This window comes from Sminthopsis crassicaudata, chromosome 2 (assembly GCF_048593235.1).
Source record: "Sminthopsis crassicaudata isolate SCR6 chromosome 2, ASM4859323v1, whole genome shotgun sequence".
In the NCBI taxonomy this organism is placed as follows: domain Eukaryota; kingdom Metazoa; phylum Chordata; class Mammalia; order Dasyuromorphia; family Dasyuridae; genus Sminthopsis; species Sminthopsis crassicaudata.
Genome location: NC_133618.1, coordinates 215,386,849 through 215,399,577, shown reverse-complemented (window position 1 = coordinate 215,399,577; position 12,729 = coordinate 215,386,849). Strand labels below are relative to the sequence as shown.

General features: G+C 31.9%; 1 protein-coding gene across 2 annotated transcripts in view; it reads left to right on the top strand.

Annotated features, from left to right (window-relative positions):
- Window positions 1-12,729, top strand: part of STRN (striatin) — a 140,297-nt gene that overhangs the window by 24,500 nt on the left and 103,068 nt on the right. For both annotated transcript variants that reach the window (XM_074288183.1, XM_074288184.1), the window contains exon 2: window positions 11,006-11,109. In XM_074288183.1, coding sequence (XP_074144284.1) covers window positions 11,006-11,109 — 104 coding nt within the window. The remainder of the gene's footprint in view (window positions 1-11,005; window positions 11,110-12,729) is intronic.

Sequence of the window (12,729 nt, the reverse complement as noted above, 5' to 3'; positions counted from 1 at the left end):
CACCATAGTATTCTAAGAAAAATTATAAGCATCTGACTAAATATATTCAGAAGACACGTTTACAATCACATAACTGGCATATGTTCCTGATAAATTGGAGATAATGAACAGACGTTTCACATATCAATAGGCTTCACAAATACTTTCTCAGAAGGATACTTCCCTTCTCTTTGTGTATATTGTTCTCTGCATACTAATGCTGTTTACTCTTGTCAATGAATAGTGGTTTAAAAGCCTAACCTGTTATATAATATGTTCTTAGACTGCTCTGACTTCTAGTAATTTGTCCTAGCATCAGAGTCCTAATTGTACTTGTATTCTAAATCACATTGCAAACTTTACCTAGTAGCATTGATTGTTCTGGAAAAGCCTATATTATAAATGGATTGTAAATGGTGACATAACAAGATTTTGTAATTTTATAGTGAGGTGTAGTTAAAATGTATTACCATATTATTGGGGTATGTATAACTTGATTATACCATGCATGTGAAAATATAATATGTATATCTTGATTAAGAGGCATCTCGGTCTCTCAGCAGGAATCAGGAAGATCCAAATTCAAATCCAATCTCAGATATTTCTTAATTGTGTTACTCTGGACTAGTCACTTAACTCTATTTGTCTCAGTTTCCTCATCTATAAAATAAACTGGAGAAAGAAATTGAAAACCACTTTAGTACATTTGACAAGAAAACCTCATGGATAGCATTAGTGTGCTGTGGTCACAAATCACTAAGAATCAGACACAATTGAACAATTGAACAACAAATAATTTGATTAAGCACCCACCTACTATGTTCCAGGTGTTGGCTGCATTAAATGCTGATCATTTAGATAAAAAGATATTCCTATTCCGAAGGAGCTCTTACAGTCTAATGAGGAGGAGAGCATGAAAACAGTTATATACAGGATAAATTGAGATAATTACTATGTAATATTATATATAGCCTAATTTAATTTTGGCTATTTTTGTTTCCAGCTAGATTTCAAGATAAATTCTTTTTATATAGCTCAGGCTTCAAGGAATAGTAAATATATGTAGATTTAGCTCAGAATTGTTGGGGAATTTTGCAGTGTTGTCAGCAGACTACATTTACACATAAGAAATTTGAAAACAAATCATCAAAACTTGTATGTATAGCAATTTTATAGGTAAGGGTTTGAAAGTACCTTTACACTTTGCCTCTGAAGTTAATTGCATGAACTTCATGAGCGCTTTCTTTTTCAGTAAATTGGGCTTTTCCCATTTATCTCTCTTCTCAACTGTTTTTTGGATAGTAGGGTCTTAGAACTTTGATTCCCAGATTATTGGAGTGTTACTAGATTTTGGAAGATGCTAATAAGTGGAAATGTTAACATGTTTAAAATGAGGAAGATATAATAGCAATGATTATATGGCAGGGAAAAACATCTAAATTGATTGAATAAGAAAGTCAGTGGCCTTGCACCTTTCAGATTGACTAAGATAATGATAAATGTTTGAAAGGATGTGGGAAAATGGGATCCTAATGCATAGTTGGTGGATTTGGGAAATGATCCAAGAATTCTGGAGGGCAATTTGGAACTGTGTCCAAAGGGATATAAAACTGTGCATACCCTTTGATCTGCAGTCTCACAAAGAGATCATGAAAGAGGGAAAAGAATCCACATAAAAATATTTGTAGTGGCACGGAATTAGAAATGGAGTGGATGTCCATCAGTTGGGGAATGGTTGAATAAGTTATAATGTGTGTGTGTGATGAAATATTATTGTTCTATAAGAAATGATGAACTGGCTAATTTCAGAAAATCCTGATAAGATTTATATGCACTGATGCTAAGTGAATGAGCAGGGCCCAGGAGAACATTGTACACAGTAACAAGAAGATTATGTGATAATCAATATGATGGACTTGGCTCTTCTCAGCAATGTGATGATTCAAGACAATTCCAATGGACTTGTTTTAGAAAATGCCATCTGTATCCAGAAAGAGAACTGTGGAGACTGAATATGGTTCAAAGCATAGTATTTTCACATTTTTGTTTGTTTTTTTCTTTCTTGTGTTTTTCTTTTCCCTTTTTGGCCTTATTTTCCTTGTACAGTATAACACATATGGAAATATGTTTAAAAGGATTGTGCATATGTAACCTATATCAGATTGCTTGCTGTCTTGGGTGGGGGGGAGAAGTAAGAGAGGGAGAAAGAAAAATTTGAAACACAAAGTCTTACAAAAATGAATGTTGAAAACTATCTACATGTAGTCGGAAAAATAAAATACTATTGAGAAAAAAAATTCAATGGCTTATACAAAATCATTTGATAGAGACAGTGAAGATAAAATAATATAATTTAGTGGAAAGAACATAGGCTTGAGAATCCTACCATTTGCCCTAATTTGCTTTGTAATTCGGTACATGTCTCTCTGGGTTTTATATTTTTATTCTTTAAAATGAAGCAGTGATGATAGGGTGGATAGAGTGGCAGTCATGGAAGCAAGAAAATTCATCTTTGTTAGTTCAAATCTGGCCTTAGACACTTCCTACCTGTAACTCTGGGCAAGTGACTTAATCTAGGTTGCCTCTGTTTCCTCATTTGTAAAATGAAGTTGAGATGGAAATGATGTCACTCCAATATTTTTGCCAAGAAAACTGCAAATGGGATCAGACTGAAACGCACAACAAAAAATTAGGTTGAACCAGTTATAGCTAACATTTAGTATTTATTTAACCTCTAATGTATTGGGGAGACTATAATAAGGTTGTATAATAAAAGTATCTGGCTTCATGGAATTTACATTCTATGGGATAAATCTGGGATGGGATCTGGGTTCCATAACCATAGAGGGATTAATCTTGATAAAGAGAAGGGCCACTTCTTTAATAGAGACTGGAATAAAACAGAAAGAATGAAGGGTGTTATCAGAGAGGTTTTTTGTTTTTTGTTTTTGTTTTTTTTTGCCGGGGGTGAGGGGGAGGGGAGGGAGGAGGAATAAAGGTGTAGGAGAAAAGAGTATTATGTTAGGTTAAAGAAGAAAACAGAAGAAACTAAGGTAAAATGTGCATTATTCATACTTTAATAGTCATTTTTATAGCTTCATAATTGAGCTACATTTAAGTGGAAGGGTTTTTGTGACAAATAGCAGAAGCAATGAACTTGGGAAATTGAACTTGGGAGTCAAGTTAGGAATTTGGCTCTGTGGCTTCATACTGTTTGGCTTTGGGCAAATTATGTAATCTTGAGCATCTGATTATGTGGTGTCTGAAATCTCAGACCTAGTTTTCTGATAACTGTGATTCTAGTTTAAAACTTAGTTTTACTAAGGCTTACAGATGAGAACCTTAAATTAGTTTACTTTTCTGATAGTTTATTGTTTTTGTTAATTTTTTATTTCAGCTTTTAAATATATTTATTTTTCATATTCATTATTTGCTTATGAAGTACTACAGAAAAGAGAACGTTTACTACATTTCATTTAGTAAGAGCCTTGTCTAAATAAGATTTATATTTAACTAAACAGACCAAGCACAGGTTCTTTTTCAGCAAAATGGAAGATTTTAAAGCTATAAAATAGATTTTTATTATTATTGACTATGAAAAAAGTGAAAAAGTTAAACAACTGAAAATATTTTTAAGTTTTTGTTGGAATATGGTCAGTGTACTTTTAATTATCTACTAAAAATCCAACAAATTTTTTTTCACATGAAGCATTTACAGTTTTACATTTCATTTATTAACCAAGTGATAAATTAGATTCATAAATTTATATTAGAAGTAGAGAATTTTAAAATTTAAATGAAAAATATTTTAATTAAGTTGATTTTTATATGTGGCAGAAACAATCTTAGATGTCACAAATGGGAAAAAATAAAAAGGCATTTGTTAAATATCAATTAGTAAATAATAATAATAATTAATATTTTATAGTACCTACTATATGTAAGATACTGAATGAAGTTATAACTGTTATCTCATTTGATCCTTTCACAAGAAACCTTGGGATTTATCTCCATTTTACAAATGGGGAAAATGAAGCAAATGGTAGTTAAATGACTTGGCTAGGAACTCTTCTAGTAAATATTTAAGACCAGATTTGAATATAGGCCTTCCCGAGTCCAAGCCCTGTACTCTGTTACAACTAGCAGCTCTGTTAGGCACCATACTGAACACTTAGAATTCAAATGCCAAAATGAAATATTCCCTGTCCTCACAGAATTTATAGTTTGTCCATAGAGAAAGTGTATATTTTATATACAAATACAAAATAAATATAAGAGAAATGGAGAAGAGATCTGTTCTCTATTTACCACTGTACATTTATACTATAAAATCTACCTTGTATTTGATTATGATAAGTTAAGCCAACAAGCATAATAGTAGACAATTAGTAAATGTTGAGGAATAGAATTAGTTTTAGATATGGCACTATAAGAAACAAAACATTATAATAAAATAGAAAATGATATTGTTAAGTTAATTCATTTTCTTCTTTTTCTCCCTTAGCATTAGATGTACTGTGTGTATAAACAGAAGTATTTTTCCAGTTGTATTTTTTGTGATAGTTTATTTGGAAGGTTAATAGCAGGTTTTACCACTTGGTCAGGCTTTATGTATAGGGAAAAATTCTAGGAATCTGCATAATCAGTTTTTTTTTTTTTTTCTTTGAGAGGACTGGAGAGAAATGATAGTAGCAAAATTGGGATATTGAGGAAGTGGTCATAAGTGCAGCTTCATGGGTATCTTAAGACACATTTAAATATTTGTAACCACATTGAATTAGAAGAGTGTATTTGACTACAATTTTTTGGCAAGAAGGCTTTTACTGGGGAATCAAGAATATTTAGTGAGTGCCTTAACCTGGAGTCAAGAAGACCTAAGGTCAAATCTAGCTTCAGACATTAGGCGAACCTGAGCAAATCACAATTTCTTTTTCCTTTATTTTTCTCATTTATAAAATTGAGATAATAATAGCAATTTCTTCCCAGGATTCTTGTGATGATAAAATAAGATATTTTATAAGTGCTTTGCAAATTTTAAAGTGTTATACAAATATTAACTAACATAATGACATGTCCACTTGATGTATCATACTGCAACTAGTACACTATGCTTACCTGTTACTTATTTGTGATCATCACTCATTTGTTTTATCAGGTGCATAATTTTAAATATATTTGTGGCTATTACCCATTTGCTTTTTGCTATTGTTAGTAGTGGTGATTAATGTGCACTGGAATGGGTAATATTTGTGAGACAAAGAATATAGCCTATTTAGACAAGTGTACACAGAAGAAATCCATACTGAAGACTTAACTTTGGGAAAGCATAGAGAGATACTTTTCCAGATATATGAAAAAGGGAAAGATAACTGCATGAGTGGAAAAAACACGTACATGCACCAAAAAGTGATTAAAAAGTACTTTAGTAATTGCTGACACATGTACTTCTGTTCTCATTTTTATAAAATTGTATAAAAATATTCTAAACATAAATCAGGGATATCCTTGATGATGTATGAAAAGGGAGTCAGGATTTATATAGATTATTTTCTTCAAAGTCATGTGACTAAAAGGTATAGAGATAACAATAGTTCACAGTGTTCATAGTTTCTGTGTATAAAAAAAAATAGACTGAGCAAAAAACAACTATAATGACAGTCTTCTCTAAGCTTCAGTTGCTTCCCATTGCTTCTAGGTTAAATTATTAATTCTTCTGTTTGGTACATAAAGCTCTTTTCATGATAGAATCATAAAAGCCTGGCTCCACTTTACATTTCCAAGTTGATTACACTTGACTCACTTTCCTGTATTCTCCAATCTGTCCCTATACAGCATTCCAATTAGGCAAAGGTCTTTCTATCACTCTTGAAGATTCAACTGAAGTACTATCTTCTAAGAGATCTTTCCTGATTTCCCCAGTTAGTTTACACCCCAGGTACATTTTTATTTTGTACCTATCACATATTTGATTATCTGTGTTCACAATGCATAACTCTAGTAGAATTTAAATTTCTTGAGACTTGCTTTTTGTCTTTGCATTTTCAGCACTCAGCACAGGATCTGGCACTGGTAGGCACTTAAATATGTTTGCTGACTGAAAGTATGTGAGCTGATAGGAAGAACAAAGGGAAGTAAATTTTGAAACTATAACAGTGGTCCTGTCAGATTGGCTAGAATGACAAGGAAAGATAATGCGCAATGTTGGAGGAGATGTGAGAAAACAGGAACACTGATACATTGTTGGTGGAGTTGTGAATATATCCAGCCATTCTGGAGAGCACTTTGGAACTATGCTTAAAAAGTTGTCAAACTGTGCATACCCTTTGACCCAGCAATGTTGCTACTGGGTTTGTATCCCAAAGAGATCTTAAAGAAGGGAAAGAGACCTGTATGTGCAAGAATTTTTGTGGCAGCCCTTTTTGTAGTGGCCAGAAATTGGAAACTACATGGATGCCTATCAATTGAAGAATGGCTGAATAAATTGTGATATTATGAATATTATAGAATATTATTGTTCTGTAAGAAATGATCAACAGGATGATTTCAGAAAGGCCTGGAGAGACTTGCATGAACTGATGCTGAGTGAAATGAGCAGGACCAGGAGATCATTATATACTTCAACAACAATATTATATGATGATCAATTCTTATGGATGTGGCCATCTTCAAAAGTGAGATGAACCAAATCAAATCCAGTAGAGCAATAATGAACTGAACCAGCTACATCCAGCGAAAGAACTCTGGGAGATGACTATGAACCACTACATAGAATTCCCAATCCCTGTATTTTTGTCCACCTGCATTTTTGATTTCCTTCACAGGCTAATTGTACACTATTTCAAAGTCCGATTATTTTTGTACAGCAAAACGACTGGTTGGACATGTATACATATATTGTATTTAGTTTATACTTTAACATATTTAACATGTATTGGTCAACCTGCCATGGTGGGGGTGAAGGAGGGGAAAAATTGGAACAAAAGGTTTGGCAATTGTCAATGCTGTAAAATTATCCATGCATATATCTGGTAAATAAAAACTATAATTAATAAAAAAGAAAGAAAATATGCCAGTGGTGGATTTGAAATGATCATTAAATATCAATGACATTTTGCAGATTAAGATACAGATTATTGTTACATATTCATTTAGACAAATTATGTTGATATAAAAATTTTCAGCTAAAAGTAGGAAAATTATTCTATTTTACTGGTTAATTACATATTGTTGGTGAAAAGATTTTGAAATAATAATATTAGCAATTTTGGAAGAAGGGAAACTACTAAAGAATAACAGTAAATAGCATTTATGTAGTTCTTTAAGTTTTCAAAGCACTCGCATATGTAATCTCATTTGCTCTTCACAGCAATTTTGGGGGGGAGATACTATTATTACCCTTTTTGTTCAGATGAGGAAAGGAAGGCTGTGCGAGGTGATATGATTTGTCTAAAATCACAGTTAAGAAAGAAGTTCTTTATCTGAGGTAGGTTTGGAAGGGAATTTGATCGTCCTAATTCACATACTCTGCACTGGGGGGCTTCTCCTTGCCTGCCTCAAAAAGGAACCCTTAATGTAGATTATATACAGTTTTGATACAGTTGGATCACCAATTCCTTCTGAAAATACTTCCCCTGTAGCAGCAAGCCTTTTGTTTGCTAGTATTTCTTTTCATCTAGCTGATTTGCTGAGTCAGTTGCCCCCAAAGCCTGCTGGTTTGCTGGGCCTCAGCCCTGCACTCCACTCTCACTCCAATTTTATATACCTTTCTCCTGACTTTCTAAGTTGTCTTGGATTGGACAATTTCTTTACTTCATTCTTTTGTGGGTTCTGCTATTCTAGAATTCGTTTTGAGGAGTAATTTAAAGTTGCTTGAAGATTTCTAGGAGAGCTCAGGCTTCTTCTTTGCCATATTGAGTCCATGTCTCCCAGGGTATAATTCTTTTTTTTTTATTTTTTTTTAATTTAATTTAATTTAATTTTTTATTAATTTTATAATTATAAATTTTTTTGACAGTATAATCATGAGTAATTTTTTTTATAACATTATTCCTTATATTCATTTTTCCAATTTTTTCCAAATTTTCCCCTTCTTCCCTCTACTCCTCCCCTAGATGACAGGCAATCCCATACATTTTACATGTGTTACAGTATAACCTAGATACAATATATGTGTGTAAATCTAATTTTCTTGTTGCATGTTAAGTATTGGATTCCGAATGTATAAGTAAACTGGGTAGATAGACAGTAGTGCTAATATTTTACATTCAATTCCCAGTGTTCCTTCTCTGGGTGTAGTTGTTTCTGTCCATCATTGATCAGCTGGAAATGAGTTGGATCTTCTTTATGTTGAAGATATCCACTTCCATCAGAATATATCTTCATACAGTATTGTTGTTGAAGTGTATAGTGATCTTCTGGTTCTGCTCATTTTCCTCAGCATCAGTTCATGCAAGTTTCTCCAAACCTCTTTGTATTCGTCCTGCTGGTCATTTCTTACAGAGCAATAATATTCCATAACCTTCATATACCACAATTTAGCCAACCATTCTCCAATTGATGGACATCCATTCATCTTCCAGTTTCTAGCCACTATGAAAAGAGCTGCTACAAATATTTTGGCACACACAGGTCCCTTTCCCCTCTTTAGTATTTCTTTGGGATATAAGCCCAGTAGTAGCACTGCTGGATCAAAGGGTATGCATAATTTGATAACTTTTTGGACATAGTTCCAAATTGCTCTCCAGAATGGCCGGATTCTTTCACAACTCCACCAACGATGTATTAGTATCCCAGTTTTCCCACATCCCCTCCAACATTCATCATTATTTGTTCCTGTCATCTTAGCCAATATGACAGGTGTGTAGTGATATCTCAGAGTTGTCTCAATTTGCATTTCTCTGATCAGTAGTGATTTGGAACATTTTCATATGAGTGGATATAGTTTCAATTTCATTATCTGAGAATTATCTGTTCATATCCTTTGACCATTTATCAATTGGAGAATGGTTTGATTTCTTATAAATTAGGGTCAGTTCTCTATATTTTTGGAAATGAGATCTTTATCAGAACCTTTAACTGTAAAAATATTTTCCCAATTTGTTACTTCCCTTCTAATCTTGTTTGCATTAGTATTGTTTGTACAGAAACTTTTTAGTTTGATGTAATCAAAATCTTCTATTTTGTGATCAATAATGAATCTCTAGTTCTTCTCTAGTCATAAATTCCTTCCTCCTCCACAGGTCTGAGAGGTATACTATCCTCTGTTCCTCTAATCTATTTATGATTTCATTCTTTATGCCTAAATCATGGACCCATTTTGATCTTATCTTGGTTTATGGTGTTGTGTGGATCCATATCTAATTTCTGGCATACTAATTTCCAGTTTTCCCAACAGTTTTTTTTTTTTTTTCAAATAATGAATTTTTATCCCTAATATTGGTATCTTTGGGTTTATCAAACACTAGATTGCTGTAGTTGTCCAGGGTAATTCTTAATACAATTATTCAAGAATTTGTGTTTACTAATTATCTGCAGTTGATGATTTGTGGGCCTTTTTGTCCTCTTGCTATTTTTAAAATTGTTGATGAAAAAAGTTCACTTTACTTTTCTCTTAAATAAAATACTTTTAAATGTTGTCACATGTTATATATTATACAAAGTACTATTGCTTATATATTGAATCAGCTCGTTAGTTTTTCTATTGGTTGAATGATCTATTTTTCAGAACATCACAGAATGACTTGAAATAAGTTTTGTTTTAATTCTAGGAAAAATAGAACCATGTAGACTTCAAGATTTAAGAGATCTGTTTTAGAAGTATTACAAGTTGGTGGCAAACAAGTGATGCATTAGATTGTAGTTTGGAAGATTTGAGTTCAAATTTAGTCTCAGAAGTTCCTGAGCAAGTCACTTAATCTCTTTTTGCTTTTTATCTCTTCAACTGTAAAACAGAATATTACTGCACCTATGTTGTAGAATTATTGTAAGGATCACATGAAATAATATTTGTAAACTGCTTGGTGAATAATATTCCCCCTGCTCCTTATTTGAATACTTTATAAAAATGAGGGGAAAGATGGAAGAAAGGAATTTATATTAGGGACCATTTAAAAGTAACTCTTTATATATGTAAGCTATTCTGTATTTTCCCTTTACTCACTAGATTATAGAAAATTAGAAGTGAAGAGGTGGAGAAAAATATTTTAATTGTTATAATACTTCCAATAAATCCAGGTTGAAGTTTGTTCATTATACAATTAGGACTCAATTTTGAAACTTAATTGTACAACTGGATTAGTTAACATCATTAAGCAGTATTAGCACATACCAACCTTATTGGAAGAGTGATGTCTTTTACTCCAGTGCCTGAAAGTAGCAAAAACTACCTATATTGTGCTTTCAGAGATGGTACTCTTGTATGTCTGTGTCTATGTGTATGCACATGTTCATCTATACCTGTCAGCAATATGATTATTTACATCATTTATTCTTGGATGTTTTAAATTTTAAAAGGACCTTGGTTATGGTTTTTAACCATTTTGTCTTAGTGACAAATAAAATAGCTTGTTTGCTTCCAAGTTTAAAAAAATTCTATGATTCAAATTTTTTGATAATGATTCTTCTGGATGTTTCAAGTCTCTCACATTTTTTGTAAGATAAGTATAAAGAATACTAATAAACCTTTAATTTTTATTTACATATTTTGTTTTTATATCATCAATCTCTTCCTTTTGTAACCATAGAGCCATCCCTTCAAGATTCATAATGAAAAAGAAAAACCAGATCAGCAAAACTAATCCTGGCATCTGTTAAGTTTAACTACATATGGGGTGTTCCAGGATCCTTTATTCCTTCCCAGTTCCCCTTTTGCAAAGAAGGGAAGAATGTACATTTTCACATTTTATCTTCAGGGTCAAGTTCATTCAATTTATAATTGTTTTCCTTACTAGTATTGTGAATACATATTTTCCTAATTGCATTTTTTTTTCAATTCATTTTTATCTAAATGGAGCTTAATCTTTTTCAGGCCCAGATTGCATTCCTTCAAGGAGAAAGGAAAGGACAAGAAAATCTGAAGAAAGATCTAGTAAGGAGGATCAAAATGCTGGAATATGCTCTTAAACAGGAAAGGTACTTCGCTAAAACAGAAGAGAATGTTTTAAGTTTCTTCAGTTACTTCAAGAGTACTTTTTTGTCACTTCACAGATTATAAATTTTAGAATTCTAAATTCATTTAAATTCAGAAGATTTGTTTAAATAATTAATTTTGAGAAGCAATATTATATAGTGTATAGAGAACTAACCTCTAATTTAGGAAGACCTGGAAGTCCTGTCTCCTATGTATTCTGGCTGATTAGTCATTCACTGAACTGCTTCGTGCAACTTATAAGAACACTTGCTAAATTTTATTGGCAGAAGGGAGTTTCTCACTTTGGAATACTTTACATCAAAGAAAAGAGCAAAAAAAAATTTTTTTTGAAAGCTATTTGAGTCTTATTTTATTGTACCTAAAGGATTTGACCGGGAATACTTAGTTTTCTCCAATTCAGATGGATAAATTGTTATTTAAAAATTTTAACATAAGTAGCTTTAAAAAATAAAATATCCAGATAGCACAGATTAGGGAAATGAGCATAAAATGGTTCATAGACCTGCATGAGAATTCTGGCCTTGTCAATTATTATTTGAGCTTGGACAAATCATATAACATCTTTGAACTTGTTTCCTCATCTATAAAATGATTTGAGTTAAATGGACTAGTTGACCTCAAAGATATTTTCCAGATAAATCCTATGTTCATAGATACCTAAATTTCCCCAAAATTAATTTTTAAAATGTCTTGGATTAAGAATTGACTGACTAATGAAAGAAATACTGATATCTCTAATTTTATACATTTAGGAGCATTTTAAGAAAGTTTGAATGGTATGTTGGAAAGAATTGATTTGGAAAGACCTGATTTAGATTCATTAATTTAAAAGGTATTTATTGAATTCCTACTAGGTATAAGTCAGTGTGACAAAATACTATGAATAAGATAAAGCATGAGTCACTTAAGGCTCTTATGATTTAGTTTAATTTTGGAGAAGTCACTTAGAATTAGTCTTTAGTGGCTCTTTATGTTTCTAAAATTTTGTGATTTTAATAAATTCATATTTTAGTAAAGGAAATTTAAAATTAAATAAATGGAATCCTCTTTTTTCCCATCATCTTTCACAAAATCAAAAAAATTTCTGGGGGAAAAATTTTTTCTAGTTAACTGACTTGAAAATCTTTTTATCATTTGTTCTATCCTTTTTCTTTATTTTCAACTTTATTTTCACTTCCTGGTCCTGGTCCTGGTCTTGGTCCTGGTCTTGGTCCTGTCACTGTATCTTCCTTAGGAGTTCCTTTCCCCTCTAATTTTGATCAACTTAAAGACTAAAAATGCTTCTGATCTGCTATGACTTGAGAAACTATATTTAGTTGACTTAAATTATTTAAAATAAAATAAATTCATCCTTTAGAATCTCAGTAAAGCAAATAAACTTTGTGATAAGAATTTTATCTACTTAAGTGCTTCTTTTTTGTCTTAGTTCTTAGCCATATTTCAAATAGTTGAACTGATTGTATAAGACCCTTCCTGAAAAGCATTATATACATTTTTTAATTTCAGCATATTAAGATTATAGATATTAGAAGAAAAATGCATACTCTTTCAGGTTGACTAATAATAATATTAATGTTATAGGACCCAGAAAACTGTATGTG